The sequence below is a fragment of the Brienomyrus brachyistius genome, chromosome 4 (assembly GCF_023856365.1).
Source record: "Brienomyrus brachyistius isolate T26 chromosome 4, BBRACH_0.4, whole genome shotgun sequence".
Classification (NCBI taxonomy): Eukaryota; Metazoa; Chordata; class Actinopteri; order Osteoglossiformes; family Mormyridae; genus Brienomyrus; species Brienomyrus brachyistius.
In genome coordinates, this window is record NC_064536.1 from 1,730,708 (window position 1) to 1,757,446 (window position 26,739).

Sequence of the window (26,739 nt, forward strand, 5' to 3'; positions counted from 1 at the left end):
CCCCCCATGGGGGGTTCAAAAGGGAACTTTATATATATATATATATATATAAACCGTGCACTTTACCTGAACTTAGATTGTCCGATTTTGTCCGGAACACCAGCTGGGAACAGAGGCCAGTCAGCAAAGACAAGATCTTTTACTTAAAACAATGTCATCCAAGGGCAAGATGGATAATACCTAAAAGTGCCGTATTAAATGCATTTTTGTTTGTTATGCAGGTATACAAGGACAAAACACCGGCACAATTAAACCTTCCAGACGAATCTCCACCGTGATCCCGTGTACTATCCTTCCATTGGACCATTATTAATCAGGCACTTTCCTTTTGCTCACTCAGACAGAATAAAGCGGCATTTAATACTCTGCCTATTCTTCCATGACTCTGCGGTGGTTCCTGTCATTTTTCAGCTGACTTGCTTGATAGTTCATCTTATAATACAAGGGCCTGTTCTTTTGTTAAGTAACGGGTGAGAAATGAGTCAAGGAAACATGGCATGGTATTTATTCATCAACTTGGCAATGGGATGCCAGTTCTCCACTGATGCAGTGGTGAAAATAGGAATCGACGGCTGACGCGCCTCTGGCTGGAGTTAAGCACATTCGTAAGCCGTGCATTATTTCAGTTCGCTGAGATAGCAAGACTGCTTTCATAATAAGAGTTTTATTTCGGGCTTGTCAGTTAAAAAAAAAAACACCTCTAGCAACATGGTTAGTGCAAAGCAAAGACATCATAAAAGAGCTGTGTGTCATGGTCTATATTTGGGGCATCTTTTGCATTTCTGTCAGAAGTGAAAAATAAGTGTGATGATCAGACAGGAGCGAAGGTACCTGCAGGACCATTATTCACAAAATACGAACTAAGTGCAATAGGTGAGTCTTGCTGTCCCCTGCTAAAGCTCTGTTTATGGTTAGATAGCACTCTCTTTTCTGTCAGATGGTCTATTGATTTGCCTATCTGACATCTTGCTCTGCACATCATTCTACAACCCCCCCCTCCAAAAGTGCTTAAAAGGCAATCTATAAAAATAAAATGTATAAAAGATTACAATAAAAATAGAAAATGAAAAGCAAAAAAAAACATGCAATTTTGTGAAAAATGTATCTTTATAATAAAATTGCCAGAACAATTCATTAGTTATTTGAATCTAGGTAGGAATATGGAGGGCAAAGTACAGTGAGAAGGATGAAGATGTACAGAAAGTTGGTGGGCGGGGCATCTGCACACGGACCCGCTTCAATAACATCACGTTAACGTCATTCACAACGCTTCAATCCGCAGACATCGGTTTAAACACGTAATTTTAAAGGTGTTCTCCTCAACAATATTTTCTGTGTCAAATTTACAAGACAATATTGTTGCTAAAAAGAGACTATAAAACCCGTAGAGCGAAGTTTTTAGAAATGGAGGTTGGGAGCAAACACTGGATCTCAGCGGACAATAAAAGATTACAAAGCTGAAATATACAAATACTGTGACAATCCATTTTCTTAATGCCGTACATCATTCCTCTCAGAAATAAAGGTACAAGAGCCTTGTACTTGTACCTCGTAAGGTACATAAACGGATTCTGAGGAACATCCCAAAGGTACAAACAGCATTAATGTATCATCAATGGTACAGAAATGTTCCTCAGAATCCATTTCTGTAGCTTAAAAGGTACAATTACCTACAGCTAAGGGTACAATTAGCAGACCGCCAGGTGCAGCTCCAGTGACAGCAAAGGTACATTACATTTTTTACCCTTTTTTCTGAGAGTGTAAGAGGGCAGTCTGCACCACTGTGTACTCTCAGAGTTGTGTGCATATGCAGGCCTTCACACTATTTTAGTTTTTTGTATATATATTTTTTATTTTGTGATGCTCTAGCAGGTCAGGGAGAGTCCTGTCACGCTCAGAGCTCTCCTGAATTAAGGGCCCGTTCTTCCTCCGGTTCTGCCCCCCTGCTGGTCTTGCCCTCCGCGCTCTCCTCCGCTGGGTACACCACCATACACAGCTTCTGGCCCATGTACGTCAGCCGGTCTGTAGGAAGGGCGACAGAGATACGCCGTGGGCTTCCGTCATTCCTCGTTCACAGCAGCAGAAGCTACTTCTACGGTCACCAGTACTCAAATATGTAAAGATATAATACTCAAAACTTACCATTGATCATAATCAGTTATTAATTGGCTTTGTAAAAGTGAGGGTAGAAATCTAATGACAGAAACGGTCCCTAATCATTACTGTTATTATCAGGCTGTACCTAGAAATTCTGGGGGGCCCTATCCCCCCTTTCAATATTATATATTACTTTAAATATTCAGAATCTGCCAGGGTATCCATGCCATTTCTGATACCCTTTGGTTGTTGTACAACACTACCCTTCTTGGTATAAGTAAGTCCATGAACCAATGAATACAGAGCTTACAGAAAGTCTAGGGCATTTGCTTTGTTGCAGACTTATTGGTTCCATAACAAAAGACCGTTGACAAGCGATGTTTATCATATCTGAACATATCACAGACATTTTCATTTTTATTAAGTGCCATTATTTTTTTTGACTGACCTGTTCAATCCTGGTTCTTCCCATTTTGCTCTTAATTGCAATTGCAGTCACTGGCTTCCAAAGGGATATTAATCAAAATGTTTGGTGTTTTATGTCACTGCAAAGGTGTTTCTAAGTAAAAAGCACCCAGCGAGACGTCTTGTCAATGAACTTTTTAATTCGGAGCAGCTTTTTTAAGACTATAATTTAGGTTTAATTTTGTTACTACTTGAAATGGATGTTTTACTTAAAGCTACTGATTGTTTCGAGCGTGATATGTGTTTTCGTAAACAAAAGAATAAAGCAATTGTCATGCCCCGCTCGTCCGATCCCCCTGTGTGCCACGCCCCCTCGTTAACCCCGTGTGGATTCCCCGTGTTCACCAACTGTTTCCTGTTATTGTCATTAGTGCAATGTATTTAGTCCATGTTAGGTATGTTTCCCGAGTCTGGTTATTGATGTTGCTGAAGTCCTTATGTCATTTGTGCCTCTTTTGTTCATTAAAGCCCTTTATTTTATCCCAGTCCTGTTCCCCATGCCTGCTTCCCCGCTCCGCACCGTGTCAGTCATGACAGTAATTATTTTGTTATAAAACAAATAAATATTTTTACTGAATTAAGCAAGTTTTCCAAGACTTTCTGCGGCCACCATATATGGAAGGTCCACCATGTCGATCCTACCGTAATAACCTGTAACCATTCGTTATGTCACTATCATTATTATCACCATCGTGGTGGTTGTCACTGTCGCCGGGAACGTGCAGACGTCTGACGTACCCACAGAGTTGTTGAAGCACTGGGGTTTGTTTTCCCAGTAAACGCCCAGGAAGTAGACAGGCACTCCCGTGAGCATGATGGCCAGGCCGATGCTGCACACCACCGGCTCCGAGTACAACGAGAAGATAAGCAAGAAGGCCCAGAAGAGCAGGTAGATGACAGGCCAGGCCAGGCTAACCTGGGGAGGGACAGGGACGATGGATCAGGCCAAACCTGGTACAGAACTCAATGCCTTAAGTCCAAAAGGGGCATCTCTGTCATCTATCCATTTTTATCCACTTTGATGACTCCAGTTAACCTCAGCATGTTTTGGGACGGTGGAGGGAAACCAGGGGACCTGGAGGAAACCCCACAATGACACAGGGAGAACATGCAAACTCCACACATAGAGACTTGAACCCGGGTCCCAGAGGCGTGAGGCAGCAGTGTAACCGCTGCAACACCATGCAAGGCCTGCAGAACCTTTTCTTTCTTTTTTGTTCCAGTCCCAAAAGCATTTCAGTCAAATTATGTTGAACTAATGAATGCTAAACAATAGCATAGAAGAAAAGGAGTCTATATCGGCGAATCTCCTGACTCGCAACAATGTATGGAATCGCTGGGAAAAAACACTGAGATTGCGGTAGCCCCACTGGATACGCACTTTGATCGGCCGATGCATATCTGGACGCTTGATTCGCAGCACGATTTGCCCAGCAATAGTGACCCCATAGAAGAGGTAGTTGATGAAGCCCACGTAGTTGATGAGCGTGTAAATGTCACTGGTGCAGAGCATCAGGAGGGTGGAGACGCACTGGGGAACAGAGACAGCGGTACACGGACTTGCGGTTAGCCGGTGGAATGTGCGACTTTGAGAACAATGGAAATGTACCCGTCGCTACATTATCCAACGTCCCTTGGAGAAGTGACAACCAATTCTAACTCCGCACCAACGTTTAAACCACCACCACCCCAGATTTACATAAGCAGAACAAAAAGAAGATTGACAGGCCTTGTTCAAGGAAGCAGCACATGTCACAAAACTGATAAGAAGATAACCACACTAACCTCTAACTAACTGTGCCCTTATTAGTCATAATATTCCCAAATGCTATAAGCTGTCATTCATAATATTACAAAAAAACTTCAGCACATAGTTCTTGTTCCGCATGTCTATAAATAAAAATCTCCCTTTCACGTTGTGCTAGATAACAGGCCTTCAGTAGAGGATTGCTCAGGAAGGTGTGGGGGGAGGGGCAGTTATAACGGACTCACGGTGACGAGGAGAGCCGGGATGGGGGTGCAGCGATCCACGTGGATCATGGCGAGCAGCCGGGGAAGGTGGCCCTCCCTCGCTCCAGCGAAGAAGAGTCTGAGAAAGAAATGGCCAGTCCAGCAAATGCAGACATAACCCACAAACGAGGCTGAGCGGGGAGTTACAGCAGGGGAGACGCGGCAACTGGATATCACTGCACAGTAAAACCGGATATCACTGCACAGTAACACCGGATATCACTGCACAGTAACACTGGATATCACTGCACAGTAACACTGGATATCACTGCACAGTAACATCGTATATCACTGCACAGTAAAACCGGATATCACTGCACAGTAACATCGGGTATCACTGCACAGTAACATCGGATATCACTGCACAGTAACACCGGATATCACTGCACAGTAACACCGGATATCACTGCACAGTAACACCGGATATCACTGCACAGTAACATGTCGTTGTGGGAGGCAGTTATTATGATCTATGCAAACAGACTCCACCTGGTCGTGTAGGAAGGGACACAACAAGCCGAAGTAATCAGGCTTTTGGGCCTGCTAATGCACTGCAGAAATGTGGAAAATAAGTGGTTGTGTTACAAAAAGGCAGCACCAGAGAATACTCTGTAAAAATGGGGGCATTTATCTGCCCGAAGATTCAGATAAATGAGATTAGGAACCCCAGTCAGAACACAACGGCATGGGGAAGTCTGAGCGAGAAACCAGCTCCTTAAAGAAGAAGTTTAATCTGAAAAAAAGATATTTTAGAGGGGCCTTAGTGCTATCTAGCTACATCAGAAAAATCCAACAGAAATGTCTCGTACCAGAAATCATGACCCAGTTTTGAATATAATCCGCAGACTTTGTAGTGAGCAATTTAATACAAGAACTATTACCTCTACCGAACTCCACACGCCAATCTTATCACTGTGAGGAAAATACTAGCAGGAGCACATTTGATATCTGCTGTGGAGTGATACGACTGGTTAGTGGCCCAGCGGGCTAAGATGAGAAGATTGACAGTTTGAGCCCAGACCTCGACAGAACAGTAACATGTCAGTGGGCCCTTGAGCAAGGCCATTAACCCCCCCCCCCCCAGCACCAGGGACGCCACATGTCGGCTGACCCTGTGCTGTGACCCCCAAGCCATACAGAGCAAGATGGGGTTGGTGAAGAGAAGCGTTTCATTGCACCTGTACTTGCGCAAATGGCACCTCCCAGCAGAACAAGCTGTATGGAGAGATGGCACTGAAACACCTGTACAACACATGCTCTTCAGTTTTCAGTCTCTTTAAGTGGCCCTGGTTCCTGACTGGTTTGGTTAGAGCAGCATGGCAGTGGGCTGAGATGGAACAGGGTGGCGATTCAGGACAGGACAGGTGCAGGGTGGGGCATGGAGACTGACCGGGATGAGGTGAAGAGGCATCCATTGACCCCACCAAACGTGGACAGAGCCACAGAAATGGGCATGATCCAAGACATCACGCCGAGAAGCTTCTCGCCGAATGTCTGAGACGGGAGCGAGAGGGCGGTTATAACAAAGACAGGCAGAGAAATACACATGTGTGATATGTCCTCACGCACAATGCAGGCTGACAAAGACACTAAATTACACCCAGAACACAACAGAACATAACTCCCATGGGTCTAGGCTAATGTCCTGCACGCATTGTTATTCTTCTTCCAGAAATGCAGCACACCATTTGGAGAAGACTGAACGTCAACAAAGTATGAACAGAATTTCTAAGCATTATCAGCATAAGTGATTACCAGATGGATGGATGTTTAACAAGGAAACATAATGTATACGACTTTATACGACATGATACATTACAATTTAAAGGGGATGCATGTAAATAGTATTCAGCCATTCTAACGCTCCCCACAGCACCCAACAACTTCAATAACAATACGTTTCAATACAGTTTGCAGTATTTTTGTTTCATCTCGAGCAGAAATAAAAAGGTAATATTGTAACTGAAGAGCTGCCATGCCCATTATGTTGCTGAATGTTAGGGAAGGACTTAATGACGGTACGGTTCCTCACCACGGCAACAGCGTTGGACGCCAGCAGCTCCCGAGGGCTCATGGCGGTGATATAGGCGATGTTGGCGGCAACGTATGCAAACGTCACCAGGGGAATGGAGATAAAGATTGCCCTGGGCAGGTTTCTGAATGGGGCAGGAGAAGGCAGATTCTTGCAGACGCACTCAGATGCAGAAATAGCGGCACACGTCTCCTCCTTCAGTACCGACAGCTGAGAAAGTTCAATTAAAGTTCTACCTAATCTGATGGGTGGAACCGGGACCTTAGCAGTTTTTGACTGACCTGGCTGGTGGAATTGTAACATGGGACTTTCATCTGCACAGGCCATTGGCCCAGGGGGTGGAGCTTACCTGTAGGGGTCCACCAGCTCCTCTGTAACATAGTTGAGGAAATTCCAGCCCCCATAGGCAAAGGAGCCTTGTAGGAAGGCAAGGGCAATCATCCCCACGTCACACTTCTGGAAAGTTTCAAAGGCATTGGCCGGCTCCAACCAGTAGTACCTCCCTGGAGAAAAGGGAAGGAGGTGTAGAGATGGGGAAAATAACAGACAGGCAGACAGGTAGACAGACAGACAGACAGACGGAGAGTCAGACAGATGGACAGACAGGCAGATGGACAGACAAGCAGATGGACAGGTAGACAGACAGACAGAGAGAGAGACAGACAGGCAGGTGGTCAGGCAGGGGGACAGACAGACAGACAGAGAGAGACAGACAGGCAGGTGGTCAGGCAGGTAGACAGACAGACAGAGAGAGACAGACAGGCAGGTGGTCAGGCAGGTAGACAGACAGACAGACAGACAGAGACAGACAGACAGGCAGGTGGTCAGGCAGGTAGACAGACAGACAGACAGAGAGAGACAGACAGGCAGGTGGTCAGGCAGGTAGACAGACAGACAGACAGACAGACAGAGAGAGACAGACAGGCAGGTGGTCAGGCAGGTAGACAGACAGACAGACAGACAGACAGAGACAGACAGGCAGGTGGTCAGGCAGGTAGACAGACAGACAGACAGACAGACAGACAGACAGACAGAGACAGACAGGCAGGTGGTCAGGCAGGTAGACAGACAGACAGACAGACAGACAGAGACAGACAGGCAGGTGGTCAGGCAGGTAGACAGACAGACAGACAGACAGACAGGCAGAGACAGACAGGCAGGTGGTCAGGCAGGGGGACAGAGAAACAGGCAGAGAAGCAGGAATCAGAATTAAAAACAATTCACCCTCAAGACAGCTAAAGACATAGCATTCGATTATAAACCAAAGAGCCAGTCAATTACAGTCTTCAAAATGGTGAAACATCATCAATGACAGCTAAACCTATATTATACTATTACTTTGGCATTTATTATGTGACCGAATACAACACAGCATGCGGGAGTTAATATAACAGATATTGCACAATTTCTGCAGTTTATGGGTGTGCGTCTGTGAATAATATATATATATGTTTTTGCAGCCTGGTTCTTCCCTGTTTCTCATTCATTAAGGGCTTAATCCTCACTTTATGGGACTTCAGTCCTGCTTCTAGGAACCTGTTATGAATTGTCCTAGCCATGTACGCGTACTTCACACCCATTCTTCTGAAGATCACTTGAGGTCATCCTCCGATTTATGATAATCTGCCGGATAAGTTGACGGTCACCTCTGGCATTAGAAAGTCGCTTCCACCCTCTACCTGGCTGCTTTTCGGTTGTTCCCACTGTCTCCCGTTTCACCTTGTGCTTGTCTACTGCTGTCTAAGAAATTCTGAGCCTGGAAGCAGCCTGCTGTGTAGCCTTCTGCCAGCAGAACCAGGATTAAACCAGGATTTTACAAATGCAGATAAAAAAAAAATATATACAGAGTGGACTCTTAATTTGAAGCTGACTTCCTGCTGAACGACCCGTGTATGCAGAGACTTACTGAAAACATTGCCAAGAGTCGCATGTCATCAGTGATCCCTCTAATCCACCCCATAATGAACATAGTGTTATTAAGGAGAGAGAACAGGAGGGTCATTCATACACAGTCATCAGATACCGCCTGAGCCCGAAGGGCACAACGCGTGAAAGAAGGTGAGGAGTTACCCCTGAAGATCTGCACGATCCCCATGATAATGATGAGGCCCAGTGCCAGCAGCTTGCCAATGGTGAAGATGTCCTGGACACGGGTGGCCCAGCGGACACTGTGGCAGTTTACCCAGGTCAGCAGCACTGAGGCAAAGAGATGTGGGGGGGGGGGGGTGTGTAATGCTCCTGTAACTCAATAAGTAGCGCATTGTGCCAACGATGGTTGTGGGGTCAAATCCCAAAAAACATACATTGCATTTCTTTGAGACAAAATTATCAGATAAATGAATAGAAGACACTGTACTGACATCGCACTGCAAAGAAAGCGAGCTGGAAGTTCATTGAGATCTGAACCAACGTCCCAGTGGAGGTTAATGGCTTCAAACCTAGCAGGATGCCTGCTTCTTCCTGAGTCATTGGTCAAGGTACTTACTTCAGCAAAGTATCCATCTTATTCAGAACTGTAAGTATCAGCTAAACATCACTGTGTACAAGTAGGTTAACAGCAGGTTGTGTCAGAGGGCTTCAATCTCTTCCTCCCTTTGCGTTGACCCCAAACACGCAGGCGGAGCTTCTGCAGTGTGACCTGCATCATGTGTAGTCTGACTCCTCCCCCGTGTTGTCACAGCAGCCTGCCTGAGGGCTTCCGGCTCATTCTATTGGCTGGCCAAACAAATGCCGGTATCATCTGACCTCCAAAGTCACGCCGTCATCACTGCCGTTTTCAAACCCAGGACCTTAAACAGGACTAACTCTGCTGCATCATAAGATAGCAGTAAAAATAACAAAAAAATTGTCTCTCTTAAGCCGTTCACATTGATATAACATGATATACCAATAAACAATTACATGTAAATCGTTCTGTATAAAGGTAGGTGCTTAATATTAACAACCAAGTTGACAGACCATTCTGGAGATCGTGTGCACTTAATTTTATAGTCTGTGGTTCCTCTGCTTCTCACACTACACGTGGCCGACTGCAGCATTTAAAATGATTTATGGATTTTAGTTCTATGCACAAACAGGACCTGATTGCACAACAAAAGAAATGGAGCCAAATGATTCAAATGACATTTTTTTTGATGCCATACCATGCAAATATGCATTTTTTTTTTTTTATTAAAGCCAAGGAAACAAGAGAATAACCGGTACGCAAGACACACCCACTACGCCGCCTCTTCGGCTTCCTGCTCCGAAGGAAGCAGGTGGAAACATAGCCCTTCTCATATGTGCTTCTGAAACCAAAACCTGTAACAGCATCTGCCTGAAGGTAACATAAGCCGCTGTGTCGACATCATGGGGCAGAGTGGGGGTAGGTGGCCTCAAACGCCGGATGGCTGAACACTACTGAGAATGTGACACACATGACAGCTCACATCGTTATCCACCCACCCACACACACACACACGCCCCCCACAGACAGGCATGGCCACCCTAAACGCTTTAAACCCTAACGAGAAAAGTATGGTGCCACATCCAATAAACTCGGTGAGGATTACTTGAGACCGGATTGAACTGGTTTGGAAAAACCACGCCGGTTCGCCTGCAGAATGCTTTTTTTTTTTTTCCACCCTGGGGACTCCTGGGAAATAACATTCAGTAAGCTCACCTTAATTCGCATGGGCAGAGACATGCCATTTACCGCACGTGCTTGAGGGAAAATTAATGAGCCAAACCAAACCAGCGGGAAGAAAATGAAAGAACAATAAAACTATAAAAATGCTCTGTTTCGACGGCTGCCCAGGAAAGCAGCTCCTGCTACCTGCAGAGCGTGTTGGTTAAACACAGTGACACAGGCCCAGGGAGCATAAAAGTCATCCATCCATCCATCCATCCATCCATCCATAATCATGCATTGGGTAAGCAGTTACTGACCATCTGATAGGGGGCTAAGAAGGACCAAAAACATGGACTGTCTGCAGGTCCCCCAGGACTGGATTGGGAAACACTGATCTACAGCAGCGAGTTTCTCCCTAAAACGACGGTGCGTAGCTGCCACCTCGAACGACGCAGGTGCCAGACGGCCGGCCGCTTAACGCGTGGAAGGGAAACTCACACAGGCAGAGGGCGGCCAAAAGGCGGAGGCCGATCTCAGGGCTCAGGCAGGTAGGGAAGAGGGGCTGCAGCACGTAGTTGGCGAAGGTGAGGGCGACGACGGCCTGGTTGGTGGGGTATATCACCAGCACGGCGATCCAGAGCCGTAGGAACCTGTGAGGAGGGGGGGGCGCGAGAGGTAGCATAATAAATGGACATCGATTATGTCAACAGGGCATGGAGATACTCCAAGGCCCAAGCTGGCCTGGTCTTTTGTCGCCATAAATCTTTTATTTCTGTACATGCATCAATAAAGTGGCAGTGTGTAGTAATGTCCCGCAGAATTAATCCCATAATCTCTGTGCATGGCCAGCTGTCTGTTAGCCAGGGGTTAGAGGAGTAATTGATATAGAAGTAGAGCATAGAAATAAAACAGGGAACAGAACAGCTGGAGAGGGGACACATCAACTGTGCTAGATGGTTGGAGACCTAGATTCTGACTGAAATGAGGCATGCAGTTAGGTGACGTGGTGTCTTTAAATCTGTGAATATACCCACACTCAGCTGGGTCAACACTGCTGTCCCAAGTGCTCACCCCGCCAATCCACCGAAGATGTCCTTGACGTAGGAATAGTCCCCTCCGGACTTGGGGATGGTCACTCCCAGCTCGGCGTAGCACAGCGCCCCCACAGCGGTTATCACCCCAGTGGCCACCCATATGATCAGGGCCAGACCGACCGAGCCCGAGTTCTCCAGAACGCCCTTGGGGCTCACGAAGATCCCAGAGCCGATGATGTTACCTGGGCCAGCAAGAGGGCGGAAGACAACTTTAGGGGGCAGAAGAGCCGTTTGGAAGCTTGGAAACCCTTGTTATGTAGAGCCCAGATCAAATACAGGCAGTGGCGGCTTAATGGTTAGGGAAGTGCGCTTATACTTGAAAGATTGCAGGTTCGAATCCCTAACCAGCAAGACACTACTGAGGTACCCTAAGGGAGGTACCCCCCCCCCCAGCTGAATTAGCTGCCCCCTGCTATGTCACATTGTCACATGTGGGTTAAAGGCAGAGGACACATTTCGCTGTGGTATGTACAACACTGATAACTAAATATCCAGATAATTAGTTTACTAATAAATAGCTGCAGATGATTATGAACTGATTTTAAGTCAATATAGACAGAATTTCAGCTCCCGGGTTGGACACCCTGGGTCTTCAGGACAGGTTTCAGACCAGAGCAAAGCGAGACAGAAAGTTTCGCGATAAGCAATGCAAATTTAGAATGAGAAGAGAGTAACAGCAGTCTGATGCAACCGAGGCAGTCTAAGCCGTGCGTGTGTCACTATAATAATCAACCACAGGAAGTGCGGTCAAAAAACAAAACGAGTGGCAGAGAAGCGGAAAAACCAAACAAGAAATGAACTATAGCCCGAACAGATGCAAAACAGGGATACACTTTAATCGATGGCAGTCACTTGAATGACCTTAGCGTGAATAAACGGGCGTGCTGGAAGACTCATTTCACATGGAATTTATCCTGGTTGGGACGGTCTGCACTGGAATGGGGTTAGGCCTTAGAAGGTTCACAACTTAAGGAGCAGGCAGGCCCAATAATAAGGGTGCTGGAGAGAAAAAAAAGCCACCCAGTCAATCTGGTTAGTGCTGGCTGCATACACAGCTCTCATGTAGAGAACCGCGTCCTGGCCTCCTAGAATGCAAAAGTCGAACAAAGCCGAATGATTACTGGAGATAACAGCTGATACAATCGAGCAGGGTGGACCAGAAGGCATGCCTAGAGCAAAGGTACAAGTACCATGATTCAGAATATAGAACAATCAGATGGGTTATACCCTGGAACCTGACTGATACCGTCATCATCAAATAGTGAATATCCTTTGTGGATTGAGACAGAGTGCATTCACTGTCCTATAATTCTTAACAGCTGTTGTGAACGTTTCTCTAATTTTATTAAGTTCCTCACTCCGCAAATGTATCTGCAGCCAAACCATCAACCTCAAAGCTATTATGCAGCAACGCAGGAATAAACAAAGACAAAAGGTGCCCCACATTTCATCACGAAAGCCTCCAGGACGTTCGAACCAGACATGCAAAGTCGGTGCTTCTGCTCACATTCTGGAGGAGCTTAAGGGAGGAACATGCAAAGTATCGTGTTATGGACTCATGACACATTCTACAAAAACACGAGGATTTAATCACCTACCAGCTGAGCCGCGTTAGTAAATTACCTGATTGTTACACCCCAGGACACCAAGCTTGTTCGTATTCGACACCCATTAACCTATGTTCCTCAGACTCTTGGATCCTATCCCAAGTACGACAGGGCATTGACCCTCCCACACACCACACAAAGTAATGCATAGACACCTAAATAACATAATTTGAATGGAAGCCAGAATTACCTGGAGGAAGACCAAGCAGATTCCACCCACAGCTGTGACTGCTTTTTACGTACCTTCCCAAGCGTCATATGGTTATTATTGCGCTTATAAAGCACGTGATGACCTACATCTAGCTAAGTTAGTGCTGGGGGGAAAAAACAGGCTTGGAATTTTCACTTTTAAAAGCCGCAATTTAAGGTTGCAGAGACCAGAAATGTTACAATGTCTCCTTCAGTGACACTGAAGTGTATCAACCTATATTATGCAAATCTAAGCCTGGGCAGTCTGCGGATAGGGAGTATTTATCTTAAGAGGGAATGACGAAAACAGGTAAGTTCTATTAAAGCTACACATATTTGTCACGTCCCATAAAGCACCGACTCATTTACGTTCACAGTGTTGAGGGTGAATCTGATTATTATCTGCAATGTTAGTGAAACACTAGAGGATACTGGTTGGGGTGGGGGGTTGTTTCTGTTTTGGCAACCAGGAGATCACTAATGTGGATGCTGGGTCCGCGGAAACAAGTCACTTTTCTTGTGTTTATATTTCAGGAAGGACGTATGGAAACTTCAGTGCAAGTGCATAAGTACAAGTTACAAGCACAAGTACCGTCGCATTTCATCTCATCTACAGTACATGATGTCAGATGCGTTAACACTCAACCAATACTGCTATATTTTCCTTGTGTGCAATAATGCATGTTCAGGAAGCTGCTAAGTGGCCCTTCCGACATTTACAGTACTGTGCTGAAGTCTTAGGCAGGCCGAAGAAAAGCCTAAGGCTGTTTATTTGGTTAGTCAGTGCACTTTTGCTCAGAACAAAAGCACAATTTGACATCAGAACATATGCAGATTATGTGACACAATAAAAACTAGCAAAACTAGTTTTCCAAAAAGTTACTGATATTTTGTCGGACGGCTAGATGATCATCGCTTCAGTTCCTAAACCGCTCCGCTGGGACACTGCAGCCTTTCCATGTATTTATTAAATTTCACCACCAGCTAACTACTAATGAATTAATTAAGTTTAAAAAGTCAACGAGGTATTGATTAGCCATATGAGGTGTGCTAGTGGTCGAGTCAAAAAAAATATATGGGTGTATTGGATGGTTGCTGCAAATACTAGGATGATTTTAGCAGAAGTTTTACAATGACTAAGCTGACACACTTTGACAGGCATAATAGCATAATTTTACGCAAACATTAATATCATTTAAACATCATTTTCTTTTGCTACCTAAGACCCAGTGCTGCACATTATGCATTATGCTATATTTAAATATCAGTAGAGAAAGTACCTCAATAGCCCATTGTCCTATATTGTTATGCTGATGTACTGTTTACTGTTTTTTTCTTGTCCTTGTTGCAAGTTGCATATTTGTTATATGTTGATGCATGTTGCATCGTGTCCATGGAGAAACACCTTATCTCACTATGTATGTGTACACAGCCGTTGATGACAGTAAAGTGACCTTGAACCATGAACCAATGGATACAATAACTTTATTACAGGCTGCACGATGTAATGCACATATGCATGCCCTACCACGCGCAGGCTGCACGATGTAATACGCATATGCATGCCCTACCATGCGCAGGCTGCACGATGTAATACGCATATGCATGTCCTACCACGCGCAAACTGCAGACTCAGCAGAACGTGCATTAGCCAAATGACAATTTCATCGATTGCCCTCGAAATGCAACTCCCTGTAAGCATGCCAGACACATATACTACCATGTAAGGACTTCAGGGACACGCAGGATGGAAGACTGCACCGCCATAGCAAACTAAAATAGTCGCGTTTTGTTGTTTTGTTGAGAACACGTTTTAAACTCTATATACTTCATAGGAATACGGTGACGGACATCCGTGCATTTGCATAACACGCTGGAGATGGTGCTACGTACAATTACACACATTTAACTGTGTAGGACAATGTTCGACTATGCTGCTGGAGGAAAGTGAGGTGGCCGCTGGATTTTTTTGTTCTGTGTGGGAGGCAGGCTTTGTCTCCTAAGACTCACAAATCAGAAAACTCTACACAAGTGTAGGCTGTTTTTTCCTTGAAAAAAATTAAAGAATAAGATAATCATATTCAGATCATTTGTCCTATTGAAGGTTATGGTACAAAATCATACAGCCTCCCATCTTCCAGCTACGCATGGGAACCTTGAGACCATCCCAAACAGCTTAGGGTACAAGGCAGGGGTGCATCAAACACAGTATTATTAAATACCAAGCTTAAGACATTTAGCATGGAAATAAGGCTGTTTAAATACAGAATGGGGGTTTTAACGCCTTCCGGATGCTACGCTCAACCAGCATCGACTTTTGATATGACGTCTGTTCTCATATCTGGGGACTCCAGCTTCGTCTAGAAACAACCCAATCCATCCATCATGAGGACATGAGCCAGAGTGAGCCAAGGCTCATTCTGTTATAAGGTGGCACTCTCGGGCCGGCCAGCAGCGTTTCACCAGGAATGCATGGTTTTGGGTGACTCAGAAGACACCCACGCAAACGCTGCAACCACTCAAGTGTGAGATACCCACAGCCCAAAGGTGAGAGGTGACCACGTCATGTAACCTGCTGCAATGGATGTTACATATTACATCATATCTTCCCCTTCTTGAAACTAAGGGCAAACTTAGCATGGCCTATAGTCTGCTCATTATTCTGGATAACATACTAAACTTATTTGCATTGTAGTACATTTTGCATATTAAAACACAATTTTAACACCCCAGTTAGTGTATATCCAGCCATACGTGTACAGTGACATCACATTTGTTTTACTAACTGGAGATGTCAGTGCTAATGAACCAAATACCTGCACCTTACATTAAAGTGTATCCAGTGTTAACTGGGTAATGTACTGAAAATGGTCAAATTCAGTTATTCAAGGTTCAATTACAGCTTGGCCGAGTGTCCGTGACTGATATGAACACGTGTCGATTTCGTCACATGTAGGATTCCTTACCCACTACGTACAGCGCTTAATTACCCTGGTCTTCCTTCCGATAACAATTTATACAGTAATAAATATAATAAAGGAGATCATTTCTAACACAGTTTTGTAATTTGACTTGCCATCCAAAATATATTGTTAAAGAAATAAAAACAGCGTGACCTACAAAGTTTTCTAGTCATTGGCTGCGATTCACTGGGGCGGAGATTTACCGACAATAATCCCACAGGCGCTGAGGAGTCCGATCTCTTTCTTCAGAGCCACGCCGGAGGTCCCGGAACCGTCGCCGGTCTTCGGGGATTCCGCGGCTCCCGGGACGCTGCCCCTCTGCCTGGGACCGTCTGTCATTTTCCCCGCTTTGATACGCTCTTTGGATTAATTACTGTCTCAGTCTCGGCTAAAGTGCTGTCTTTGGGAAAAAAATTTAGCCACAATCCTTTGATTGGTCTTAGAGCGACTGTCTTTATGCCTAATTTAGGTTAAAATAATGAAGATGATGGAACTTCCACGGTAATTGAGGTAAAAGATGCGCTAACAGTTCTGCAGTTCTGCATTTGCTGAATGAAATTCCGAAATGAACATTTCGCATCAATGAGGTTAAAGTATTCTTCAGATGTTCAATATAAAGGAACCGTGACGCCTGACGTAACAGATCTGCCCGTCTATTTATTCAAACTAATTAGAATAATGATTAAAAAAGAAGACAGTAAAATAAATTACTCAGCGTCTCGTGCTGATTTCTGTTTTCCCGTATTTCATGAGACAGTTAAAAAATTAAGAAATGGTACTCTGCTATATAATACCTGTCCTTTCATATAGGCAGTAAGTCGATCTGCGCTCTTTATCACCGCTCAGAACTTCAGCGAGACGGATGCAAGTACTTCCCTGGTTCGACTGCTCAGGCTACTTCTCCGGCTATAGTCAAAGTCTGTATTATTAAAAAAGAAAGTTTAAAAAGGGGTCAGAATTAATCAACCATGTTGTATACCATAGCAGACTGTCTGTTGTCAAAAGCGAGCGTTAGCGGCGGTATTCATCATAGTTGCCTTCTTTTAGAAAGATGTTCGCACGTATGAAAACACGATGGGTGGGTCCCGTTCATCAAATGACTTCTTTCTTGTATCCGTTGTGTTTATCTGATTGTTTGAAAGAATTTACGCATCTATTCGAAGTCGCTCCTAGACCGTAGTGATGTATCATTCAGCTTGCAGCCATATATCACATATGCAGCGTAGTACCTCCCTCTGCCGCATACTCCCTCCCACAGGTCATTAGAGGGGATGCATCTCGTAAGATCTAAATACATCAGGGTAACTCTCTACGGGATAAAACAGCTACGCCTGCTGTACCAAAGGACCGCATGCATGTCCCAGTGACGTCGGTGATCAAAATGATGAGGTCTAATAATACCCTGACCAAATTACGAGCAATAGGGAAAATACTGATCGAGCTCGGGCATTGTTTGAAAAGTGTAACTACATTTCCTGTTGCAATTAAAAAAAAAAAAAAGGTTCACTGATATTTCGCATGGAAAAACGAATGACTTAAAAACAGATACGTACCTACCAATGCATGCTTTCAGTCAACAAACATTCGGTGGCACTTTGTTGATAGTCAATAAGAAATTAAGCGTTCCTGCAAGGAAGCACGCGGACATGTACCTATCCAAGCCATTGGGGCTTAGCGCTCTGGGTCATAGAGACAGCAGTAAAATTGTCATTAATGAAATGTTAATTAACAAGGGACGCAAAAACAAAAAAAAATGGAATAGAGATCCAGTATCACCACGACTTTACTTCACAATTAGTTTGATTTTAAGACAAATTTTATGTGCAAAGGGGTAACAGGATGTGCTGAAAAGAGTGCAAGCTGCTGCGCCTCTCAATCGCTGTGTAACTGTGTAAATGTAAAAGGCACAAAAAGGGAGAAAGCGGGACGTTACCGAGGATCTGCAGCAAAACGCAGGCAGCAAACGCTAGTACAGACGTGCACACACAACAGATGACATTGAGTTCTGTGAAAGTGCATGTATAAATAGATATATTGAGTGATGGACCAGGGGAGGGAAAAAAATCAATATGGAAGAGGAAGATGGGCATCAGTGTCGCTAAACTACTGATGGCGTATGCCCTGCAAAGGACCAGCATCCTGTCTAGGGTGTCCCCTGCTTTGGGCTCCATGCTGTACAGCAGTGTTTCTGAACCCGGTCCTCAAGGACTCCCCAGTCAGTCCACATTTTTGCTCCCTCCCGGTAGGAAGCAAAAATGTGGACTGCCTGGCAGGGAGCAAAAACGTGGGCTGTCTCGGGGTCCCTGAGAATTAGATTGGAAAACAAACGATCAAAAAATACTGGCATGTGTATGTATTCTCTGTAATCCAAAAACAATTACCAATCAAAAACAGCGTTTCTGCATGCCTAAAGACATATTCTGTAAGATGCTTATGCTGAAATTTATCTAGCTACACAACTTAGTTTCTTAGGGAAACAAACCATTCTCAGTTCCTTGTCGCCCAGCTTTATTCCTCTTACATACTTTTTCTGTCCTGTAAACATGAGGTGCAGCTTAACTTAACCCCTGTTAAAAGGATCATTCCTTTCTATAATGATTGACTGCACTGTACTTCAGAAATGCCTTTGAGGACACAGAATTGTTTTAATTAATCAAGCGTGTCTACGCATGACAGACACGTTCCCTCCAGAACATAATCTGCCTGACCTAGAGATCGGCAACTTTCGGACAAGTTTGACCTTCTGCCGCATCACCATGGTTACCTACCCTCCGGCTGTACTCGGGTGGCGGCCCTGGATCGCGTGTTCGTGGAATGGTAAGCAGCCGTCTTAAGCACGTGAGCTGGGTCAGCGTAACAGAAACACAGGGACCTTCAGAATGACCGGGCATTAGAAGGAATGCTGAACCTTCCCGAGAGCAGAGAGAACGACAAGCCCAAGAAGCCGTTAGTTTTTATAAAGAGGATAAAGGCAGTCAGATGCTGTTTCAGGACTTCATTTGCCATATCAGTGATTTTATCAACAATGTCCTTCAGGCTTGTACCACATGTGCACACACACACAGACGCACACGCGCACGCGCACACACACACACACACACACACACACACACACACACACGCAGACTGCCTCTGCACATCCCATCGTAGTAGAAGTTTTGAAGGACACAACCCATACCTATAGCATTAGAAATAGGGCAATACACTGCACCAGTTTCCCATTTGAAACACAAAACCGAGGAATACGGATCAGGTTCCCCTATGTTTGTTACAAAGGCAGGACCATGAGGGTTTTCACAAAATCTTTATTTCAGCAGACAGAGAAAAACGAGGACAACCCAACAGCAGAGACAACTGGGCCGCGTTTGTGCGTCCGCATGAGCGCCGCCCTAGAGGCCGATGGTGTAGGAGCGCCCGGCCGGGTTGTGGATGGCAGAGCAGACAGGCTCCGTCACGGCCCACTCGTACCACACCTTCTTGCCGTTGTTACACCTCCAGAACCTCACGCTGACGTGATCTCCCCGCGACAGGGAGATTGGCTGCTGTAATGAGAAGAGTGCACATGTGCGTTGAGCAACACGTACCTGCAGGGGGTGAGATTGAGGCCATGGCCACTGCACCAGGGGAAACAGTAACTTACTTTGAGCGGGAACAATATGGGAAACCAGGAGAACATTCCAGGAGAGTGGGTCTCTGGTTTGATACCTGGTAGAGGCACATGGTACAGTTACCTCAGCTGAAATTTTCAGTTTAATTACAAAAACTACAAGTGAATGGAAAAAAACAACAGTAAATTTCCCCAAGTTTAGACCTGTCTGATGCTTCAAAACCTTCCATCCATCCATCCATCACCACCTGTCCTATGCAGAGTTGCCTGGATCCGGGACCTACCCTGGTAACTATGGGCACAGAGCCCAGCCCATCGCAGGGCACACACGCATGCACACCTACAGACAATTTGGCAACTTTAATTCAGCTGGGCATGTTTTTGGAGGGAAACTGGAGAACCCAGAGGAAACGCCGCAACACAGGCAGGACCAGCAGACTCCATACATATAGAGTCATGGCAGAGATTCGAACCCTGCTCCTAGAGGTGTGTGGAGTCAGTGCTAACCACTGCACCACTACCCCTGCCTCAAACCTAATAAATTACAAAATCTTTTCATTCTCAAACCCACTCAGGGGTCCTAATGAGGTCCCATTCCAGGAGGGTGTGAGGTCTGGCCCCCAACAGCCCAAAGAGTAGTTCTAAGAATGACACCCAGACGCTAAGTTTAGTGTTAAACGTTCACCTGAACCCTTAGCTCTGGCATGGAAGGACAATGCGGGGACTTACTTAGAGTCACGTCTTTGTACAGCGTCGACTCGAAGTATCCGGCGAAGCCGTGGAGCACAGAGTTACAGCCCACTGAGAAGCGCAGGCACTGGTAGCGGTTATTATTCATATCTGTGAAAGACAGAAGCAGTGTGTGTTTTTGTGAATGTACGTTTAGTCTAATTTAAGGTACAGAAATGGACTCCGAGGAGCAAATGAGCATTCCTGAACATCACTTCCAACATGCACAAAAAGCTACACAGCAAAGCAGAGCTGCACCCCGTGATTGGTGAAAAGAAGCTGCGAAACCCACGGTGGGTGGAGCCATCATGGACTGTGAAGCAGAGCTGCACCCCGTGATTAGTGAAAAGAAGCTGCGAAACCCACAGTGGGTGGAGCCATCATGGACTGTGAAGCAGAGCTGCACCCTGTGATTGGTGAAAAGAAGCTGCGAAACCCACAGTGGGTGGAGCCATCATGGACTGTGAAGCAGAGCTGCACCCTGTGATTGGTGAAAAGAAGCTGTGAAACCCACAGTGGGTGGAGCCATCATGGACTGTGAAGCAGAGCTGCACCCTGTGATTGGTGAAAAGAAGCTGCGAAACCCACAGTGGGTGGAGCCATCATGGACTGTGAAGCAGAGCTGCACCCTGTGATTGGTGAAAAGAAGCTGTGAAACCCACAGTGGGTGGAGCCATCATGGACTGTGAAGCAGAGCTGCACCCTGTGATTGGTGAAAAGAAGCTGTGAAACCCATACTGAGCGGGGTTACCATGGACTGAGAGTCACTGCTTGGTTCAGCCCAAAGGAAATGAGTGAATTGGAGCAATGAGGACTGGGTAACAGCAGTGCCACCCACTCTGGGTTAGAAAAAGCCTGGTTCCTCCCAGAAGCGGTTGTGGACCGAGGCAGCGGCCCTCACCTGTGCTGGGGTGGGTGAAGGTGAAGCACGGCTTGGGCTCGGCCAGCTGGTGGAAGTTGTGCAGCCGCACCACGTAGGGCGTCTCGAAGTGGCACTCGGGGTCCTTGTCGCGCTCGCGACACCCCCGCACCTCGTTGTACAGCTTGGAGGACGACAGCGGGGCCAGGAAGGAGGTATAGGAGCACGGGATGCTCACCCCATCATCTGAAGGAGCACACTTTAATAAGCTACTTTAAGATTATACCACGATTACAATGCAGGAATCATAAGGGCCACTATCAGTGAACAGCAATTACAACCAAACAGTGTAAAATAAACAAACAGAGTAGCTCAGGAGCATTACAGTAAATGCATTCTGCAAAGGGTCATCAACTAGAAGCTATAATTAGCAATGGGACATACAGTACTATGCAAAAACCGTAGGCAGTCAAAGGAAATGTTTAAAGCTACTTACCTGAGTGCATATTTGTTCAGAAAAAAAAAATCATACAACTTATTAGAATATATGCCAGTCATAACTGCAATAATGTTTGACTTGTGCCTATAATTAAGATTAAGTAAGACAGTCATGCAGCCCTGTGGCTTCTGCCTCACCCTTCATGAAGTGTTGGGCACCATCCAGGCACTCGGGAGACAGCTCGTTGTCGCCAAAGGACCCCAGCAGCTCGCTCACAATGATGTCCGCCTTCTCGGGCGCCACCCACTGCCGCATGTCGCTCGAGACCACTGTCACCTGATCCCCCCACTCTTCGAACTTCCAGTTCTCCAGCCTGAGAGGAGAACGGCGGTCAATATGAGGGAAAGCGAAGGAATGAGAGGACGAGCCCCCCCCACCCCCCCCAGCTCCAGCACGGCGTGCTCACGTGATGACGGCGTTGGGGTTTTTCTCCACGGCGTAGATGCGGAGCTTCCGGTCAGCCTGCTTCGCCGCACGGAGGGAGGCGTTGACCAGGGGCCCTCGCCCCGCCCCCAGCACCATCAGAACCCTGAGAGAGAGGCTGTGTCAAAATACGCCAAGTACTGCATGACAGGCTGCATATGGTCATGCTACGAACGGTTGCTTCCTTACAGAAGTCAATTCTTAACTCTCACAGTGTATCCTGTAGCCAACACAAATATGGGCGGCTTGAAGCACTGCTTCAAACAGGAAGAGCAAGCCGAGGTAAACAGGAGGTACTACTCACTGCACGTTGGTATCCTTCTCCTCTTCTGGCACCCTGTCGAGCAGACACTTGTACACAGCCTGGGGGAGAAACCCGACAGGTCATGCCAGTCCCGTGCCACGAGCACCCAAACAATGACGGCCACAAAAGGCACGAGGAAGACTCAGCAGTTAATACCGGGACACGACTAAACAGCAAAATCAGCCGTACCTGCTGGTACTGGGAATATTTAATGGGATCCTTCTCAAAGACCTCGTACGTCTGGGACTCCAGGTTATCCATGAGGGGCTAAAATGGACGAAGAGCCGCGTCAAAATGAGAGGCGAGATGTGCACAGGTGTCGACTTTCAGCGCCTTGCCAACACCCAGAGGTATATTCATGGCGAGGGTATATAGATATTAAAACAAACTGAGGAACCAAAAAGGTGAAAACCTTATAACTATTAAATATTACAAACCGTTACAACAATTGAAATAAGACACTAAACATTAGCTATGCATAAAAAAATAAATCTAAAAAAGCCTCTGGCTTAACTTATTCAAAACCTCTAAGGAGGCGGTAAAATGACGACTCCGCCTGAGGGAGTTAAATGAAGCGACAGAGTACAGCGTGTTTAACAGGTAAAGGAGTGTCACATGCAGGACACACAGGTGCATCGTCACCCGTAAGTAAACACACGAGTCGGCCGGCTGTGGTGCGTGTGACACCCTGTACAGGCGGCCTGGCCCCAGTGATTCTCCAAGTTGGCTTTTGTCATCTTCCCAATAACTGGACTGACTTAGACTCAATAGCTTGACATCTGAGGTAGTACTGAACACTGTCGAATATATCTGAGTTTAGACCAGCAGTAAAGAACAGCAACAGGCTGCACCTGCAGAGGGGACTGAAGGTAATCCTCATAGCCTTTGGCAAAAAGCTCATAGGAGTTGGGGGCGGGCCGGTTCTGGTTCAGGTACTCCAGGTACTGCAGGTAGGAGCGGAAATCCTTTTCACTGTGGCGGCTGGTCCCAGTGAAGATGAACTGTGCCTCGAGCTGGGGCAGAAACATTGGGCAGGCTTAACATTAGCATTTACCGCAACCTTCCACAAACCGGTCATGTTTCCCGGTGCTGTACCTTGAACAGGCGGAATATTATTCGTTGATGGGCCTTAGACAGGACAGGAAACCCCTTCTTATTGGTCAGGAAGATGCTAGTTGGCAGAATGGCTGCTTTGATTGGCTCGCCGAGCCACTTGTCGATCACAGCATCCGAGGGCATGTCTGCCCCGATGTCAATGGCTGTCCCAGAAGAAAAAAGAAGAACACAAAGTGGTCCGGTATTTGTAGACTCCTCCTTACAATTGAAAGCAAGTTTCTGCACTAACATGACTTCAGTCCGAGTATCAATACCACAGATGACTAGATACATTTCATGCGTTTCCTGTCAGAATTATCTCTTTGCATGCGACTCGGGGCTGTGCAGTCACTCTCCTGTTACTCCATGGATCTTACCCAGGCAGACCCTCTTGTTGTAGTCGCAGAGTGACCTGAACGAATGCCACCTGGGAATCAGAGGGGAACAATCGTGGGTAAATCAGAACAGAAGGGACGTATGTAGGGAAATAAATAATTGGAGAGCAACACATGTCAACATGCATACAGACCACAGCGGTGCAGACCTCAGCATGATAGTAAAGTGATCGTTTCATGTAACGCCTCAAGACCCATGTGTTCCATTAATTCCGCTACTAGTCTGATGCCTCATTACATTTCCTGAATGTCCTTATGTTACACTTCTGCTCCTTGAATAGTCTTATTAGAATCTTGCTGTGTTAGAAGCCATTGTGTAGCTCCTGCTCCAATTCTGCCTTGTACCTGAGCATTCACTAATGCCTAGTGGACTCCTCAACAGCCATTTGTCTAATGTGCTACTTGCCTCACTTGTACACCACTATGGACAAATGCACCTGTTCAAGAAGTAAGATGTAATGTTAATTGATGACTTAGTGAAGAAATAAGAGTCTATCTAAACAACAATGCCGCTAGCAGGACCTCAGGTCATGAGGTGTGGTCCCTGACCACAATGCTACACTGATCATCCAGGCCCCATTTCTGCTTAGTGGAGTATGGATGTAGCCAGAGACTCAAAACTCACCAAGACCAGGTCTGCTCATCGTCGCTGGCATCGGCGCAGTGGTTCACTGGGTCATTCTCGATGAGGTCATCGCGGATGTCTTCAGGAGCCATCAGAGGAACGCGAATCCAGAACTTCCAGAAAAAAAAACAAAAAAAAAAAACACAAAAGCAAATGAATATACAAATAAGAGTGAAGGAGATAAGGAAGTGAATAGCGACCGGCGACGACTTGCATAAGAGAGGGACTGGCTGGTACCTTACCATGCAGGAATGGTGGCCCGTGTTGATGTGGTTGAGCAGAACGCGGGCCAGATTGGCACAGTGGGGGCCCTTCAATGAGATCAGGAACGCTGGCAGGCCGAGGTAAGCAGAGAAGTTCAGCTCTTGTACCAAAGCCTGTTAATGCGAATTAAAACCAGGAATCAGGTTTGTGCAAAGAATGTAGTAAAATACCACATATGCAAACAATATAATGTGCACAGCGACTTATTTCCAATGAGGTGTTGCTCTGAATCCCACGTCCAGCATGAGGGGGGCTGTGGGAATTGCACACAGACGGCCCCCTGTCCCAGACTCACCGCCTCCGAGTTTCTTCGCTCCATCTCCAGCTCGGAATCCGTCTCGATCCATGGCGACAGCTTGCCCACTATCAACGTATTCCAATCTGACAAGAAGCATAGGATTCTGCTACAACCACAGCCATCGTCATTTGATGTGCTCCAATCCCATCCAGAGCTCAACACAACGCTGTAGATGCATTACTCTCTCTAAGCTCATACCCATCCGCTGGCCAACCATCCATAGGAAAACAGCAACATGTTAATCGTTAACACGTGGAGGCTGAGCTCCTCTTCCTACCCTGAGCCCCGGGGGTCGGGAACCCTCACCTCTCCCGCACAGCAGCAGGTCGGAGCGCGTCTGAGCGCCGTGTCGTGACCGAGCCGGGTCCAGTTCAAACTCCCTCCTGAAGCGTGGGTGGAACAGCGGCATGCACAGGAAGTCGAATCTGGTAGGGAAGATTTAGTCTGAGGTCAAGTACTAAATAATTTACACAGCAGACAAGAATAGCCGATACCAAATTAAACACATTTTACCATTGTTTATATAAACATTTAAACATTTCAAGCTCTGTTTAAGGCAAGAAACCCCCTTTAACATTAATATTTTTATGTCGGGACAGGCAACACCCACATGCTTGCCTTAATAAAGGCCTTTGGATTCTAGAGTGCTTGGTTGAAATAATTCATTTACTGGCACATTTTTTCAGTTCAAATCACAGTAGGACTGCAAACTGCTTAAAAATATAAATTCAATAAAATGCATAAACTACAATATACCCACAATGGTGACGACCATTTTATAAAAAATCTTGTACATAAAAACCTCATGTCATGGTTATTATCTCTTACAATAGCAAATATACTGCATGTAACTGCTGATTAGGTGGGCATGGTTGACGGTAATCCTATTTTACGTCCCCACTTTCAACTGCATAAATCCTAATAATTTAGTTGTAACGTAATTCGCAATTGATTTATTTATCTGAAACCAATAAATGAATTTGATCCCTCGGGCATAAAGGAGCAGGCAGTTAACAGAGTCAGCCTTCCTCGACTTAGAACATCATAACTTCATCGCTGGTCATGTAAGGTAAATTAAACAGATTTAGAATCGTGCATTAACAGTGCAACTCATTATCTTCTAGGGCAGCCATTCGGCTACCTTCACGGGCACGTGTGAAATAAACTTAGCGACCTGCTGCTATCCGGTTACTCCAAGTGAGCATCACGTGCGGCGAACTAGCCAAAAGCGCATCGATTTTTCATTCAACATTACAAAACGAAACCCCCGATTGTTCACCCGAGTTTAGCGACCGCGGCAAGTGTGTCTGCGACTTCGGGCACGCAGTTTAAATCTCTCCCGCAAGAGACGCGGCTCCCGGTACTGGCGGACGCCATCATTCATTGAGTGGAAGCACCGGAACGAGTAGCTGAACACTGAACCTCAGCTGCTTTTCTCCCCAAAGCCATCCCCCGAAACTGTAGCGCAGCGAATGAGAGCCAAGATGGCACCGAGCGGCGCGCAGTTTCTTGCCCCTCGAGAGCTGTCGCGAGATTTCCGTGCAAATCCAGTATCCAATCGGGTGCCAGAGCAG

The 26,739-nt window shown here is 46.0% G+C and overlaps 2 protein-coding genes and 1 long non-coding RNA gene across 6 annotated transcripts; 1 reads left to right on the forward strand and 2 right to left on the reverse strand.

Moving 5' to 3' along the window:
- Nucleotides 1-1,088: 1,088 nt before the first annotated feature.
- On the reverse strand, nucleotides 1,089-17,491 carry slc7a8b (solute carrier family 7 member 8b). The gene is made up of 12 exons (XM_049011669.1): nucleotides 16,862-17,491; nucleotides 16,271-16,467; nucleotides 11,286-11,490; nucleotides 10,713-10,864; nucleotides 8,675-8,800; nucleotides 6,954-7,107; nucleotides 6,605-6,728; nucleotides 5,963-6,066; nucleotides 4,555-4,651; nucleotides 3,944-4,093; nucleotides 3,301-3,478; nucleotides 1,089-2,022 (listed from the first exon to the last, which is right to left on the reverse strand). Exons 2-12 carry the CDS (start codon nucleotides 16,404-16,406, stop codon nucleotides 1,895-1,897), a joined length of 1,554 nt encoding a protein of 517 aa, XP_048867626.1. The 5' UTR covers nucleotides 16,407-16,467; nucleotides 16,862-17,491; the 3' UTR covers nucleotides 1,089-1,894.
- Nucleotides 7,129-7,878, forward strand: LOC125740524 (uncharacterized). Of its 4 annotated transcripts, none has more exons than XR_007397639.1 (4): nucleotides 7,267-7,324; nucleotides 7,371-7,424; nucleotides 7,475-7,706; nucleotides 7,765-7,878. It is a non-coding gene; the product is annotated as an uncharacterized LOC125740524 (long non-coding RNA). The 4 variants fall into 4 exon arrangements; XR_007397640.1 differs by having other exon boundaries at nucleotides 7,475-7,652; XR_007397638.1 differs by lacking the exons at nucleotides 7,267-7,324; nucleotides 7,765-7,878 and adding an exon at nucleotides 7,129-7,238 and having other exon boundaries at nucleotides 7,383-7,424; nucleotides 7,475-7,748.
- A 1,867-nt stretch (nucleotides 17,492-19,358) lies between the features above and the next one.
- Nucleotides 19,359-26,658, reverse strand: prmt5 (protein arginine methyltransferase 5). The gene is made up of 16 exons (XM_049011610.1): nucleotides 26,445-26,658; nucleotides 25,472-25,590; nucleotides 25,163-25,248; nucleotides 24,846-24,980; nucleotides 24,604-24,716; nucleotides 23,961-24,010; nucleotides 23,584-23,747; nucleotides 23,340-23,501; nucleotides 22,678-22,755; nucleotides 22,489-22,547; nucleotides 22,168-22,290; nucleotides 21,899-22,074; nucleotides 21,305-21,508; nucleotides 20,404-20,514; nucleotides 19,708-19,772; nucleotides 19,359-19,609 (listed from the first exon to the last, which is right to left on the reverse strand). The coding sequence occupies exons 1-16, from the start codon at nucleotides 26,543-26,545 to the stop codon at nucleotides 19,457-19,459; spliced, it is 1,899 nt and encodes a 632-aa protein (XP_048867567.1). The 5' UTR covers nucleotides 26,546-26,658; the 3' UTR covers nucleotides 19,359-19,456.
- Between the last annotated feature and the right edge of the window lie 81 nt (nucleotides 26,659-26,739).

Excerpts from the sequence above, each read along its gene's own strand:
- slc7a8b (XM_049011669.1), bottom strand. The coding sequence starts at position 16,406 with ATGACAGACGGTCCCAGGCAGAGGGGCAGCGTCCCGGGAGCCGCGGAA. Across the intron at positions 10,865-11,285 it reads ATCTTCGGTGGATTGGCGGG|GTTCCTACGGCTCTGGATCG; the intron begins GTGAGCACTTGG and ends CCCTCCTCACAG. Across the intron at positions 6,729-6,953 it reads GAGCTGGTGGACCCCTACAG|AAACCTGCCCAGGGCAATCT; the intron begins GTAAGCTCCACC and ends TGCCCCATTCAG.
- prmt5 (XM_049011610.1), bottom strand. The coding sequence starts at position 26,545 with ATGATGGCGTCCGCCAGTACCGGGAGCCGCGTCTCTTGCGGGAGAGAT. Across the intron at positions 22,548-22,677 it reads AATATTCCCAGTACCAGCAG|GCTGTGTACAAGTGTCTGCT; the intron begins GTACGGCTGATT and ends TTTCTCCCCCAG. Across the intron at positions 21,509-21,898 it reads TGCCCAACACTTCATGAAGG|ATGATGGGGTGAGCATCCCG; the intron begins GTGAGGCAGAAG and ends GTGCTCCTTCAG.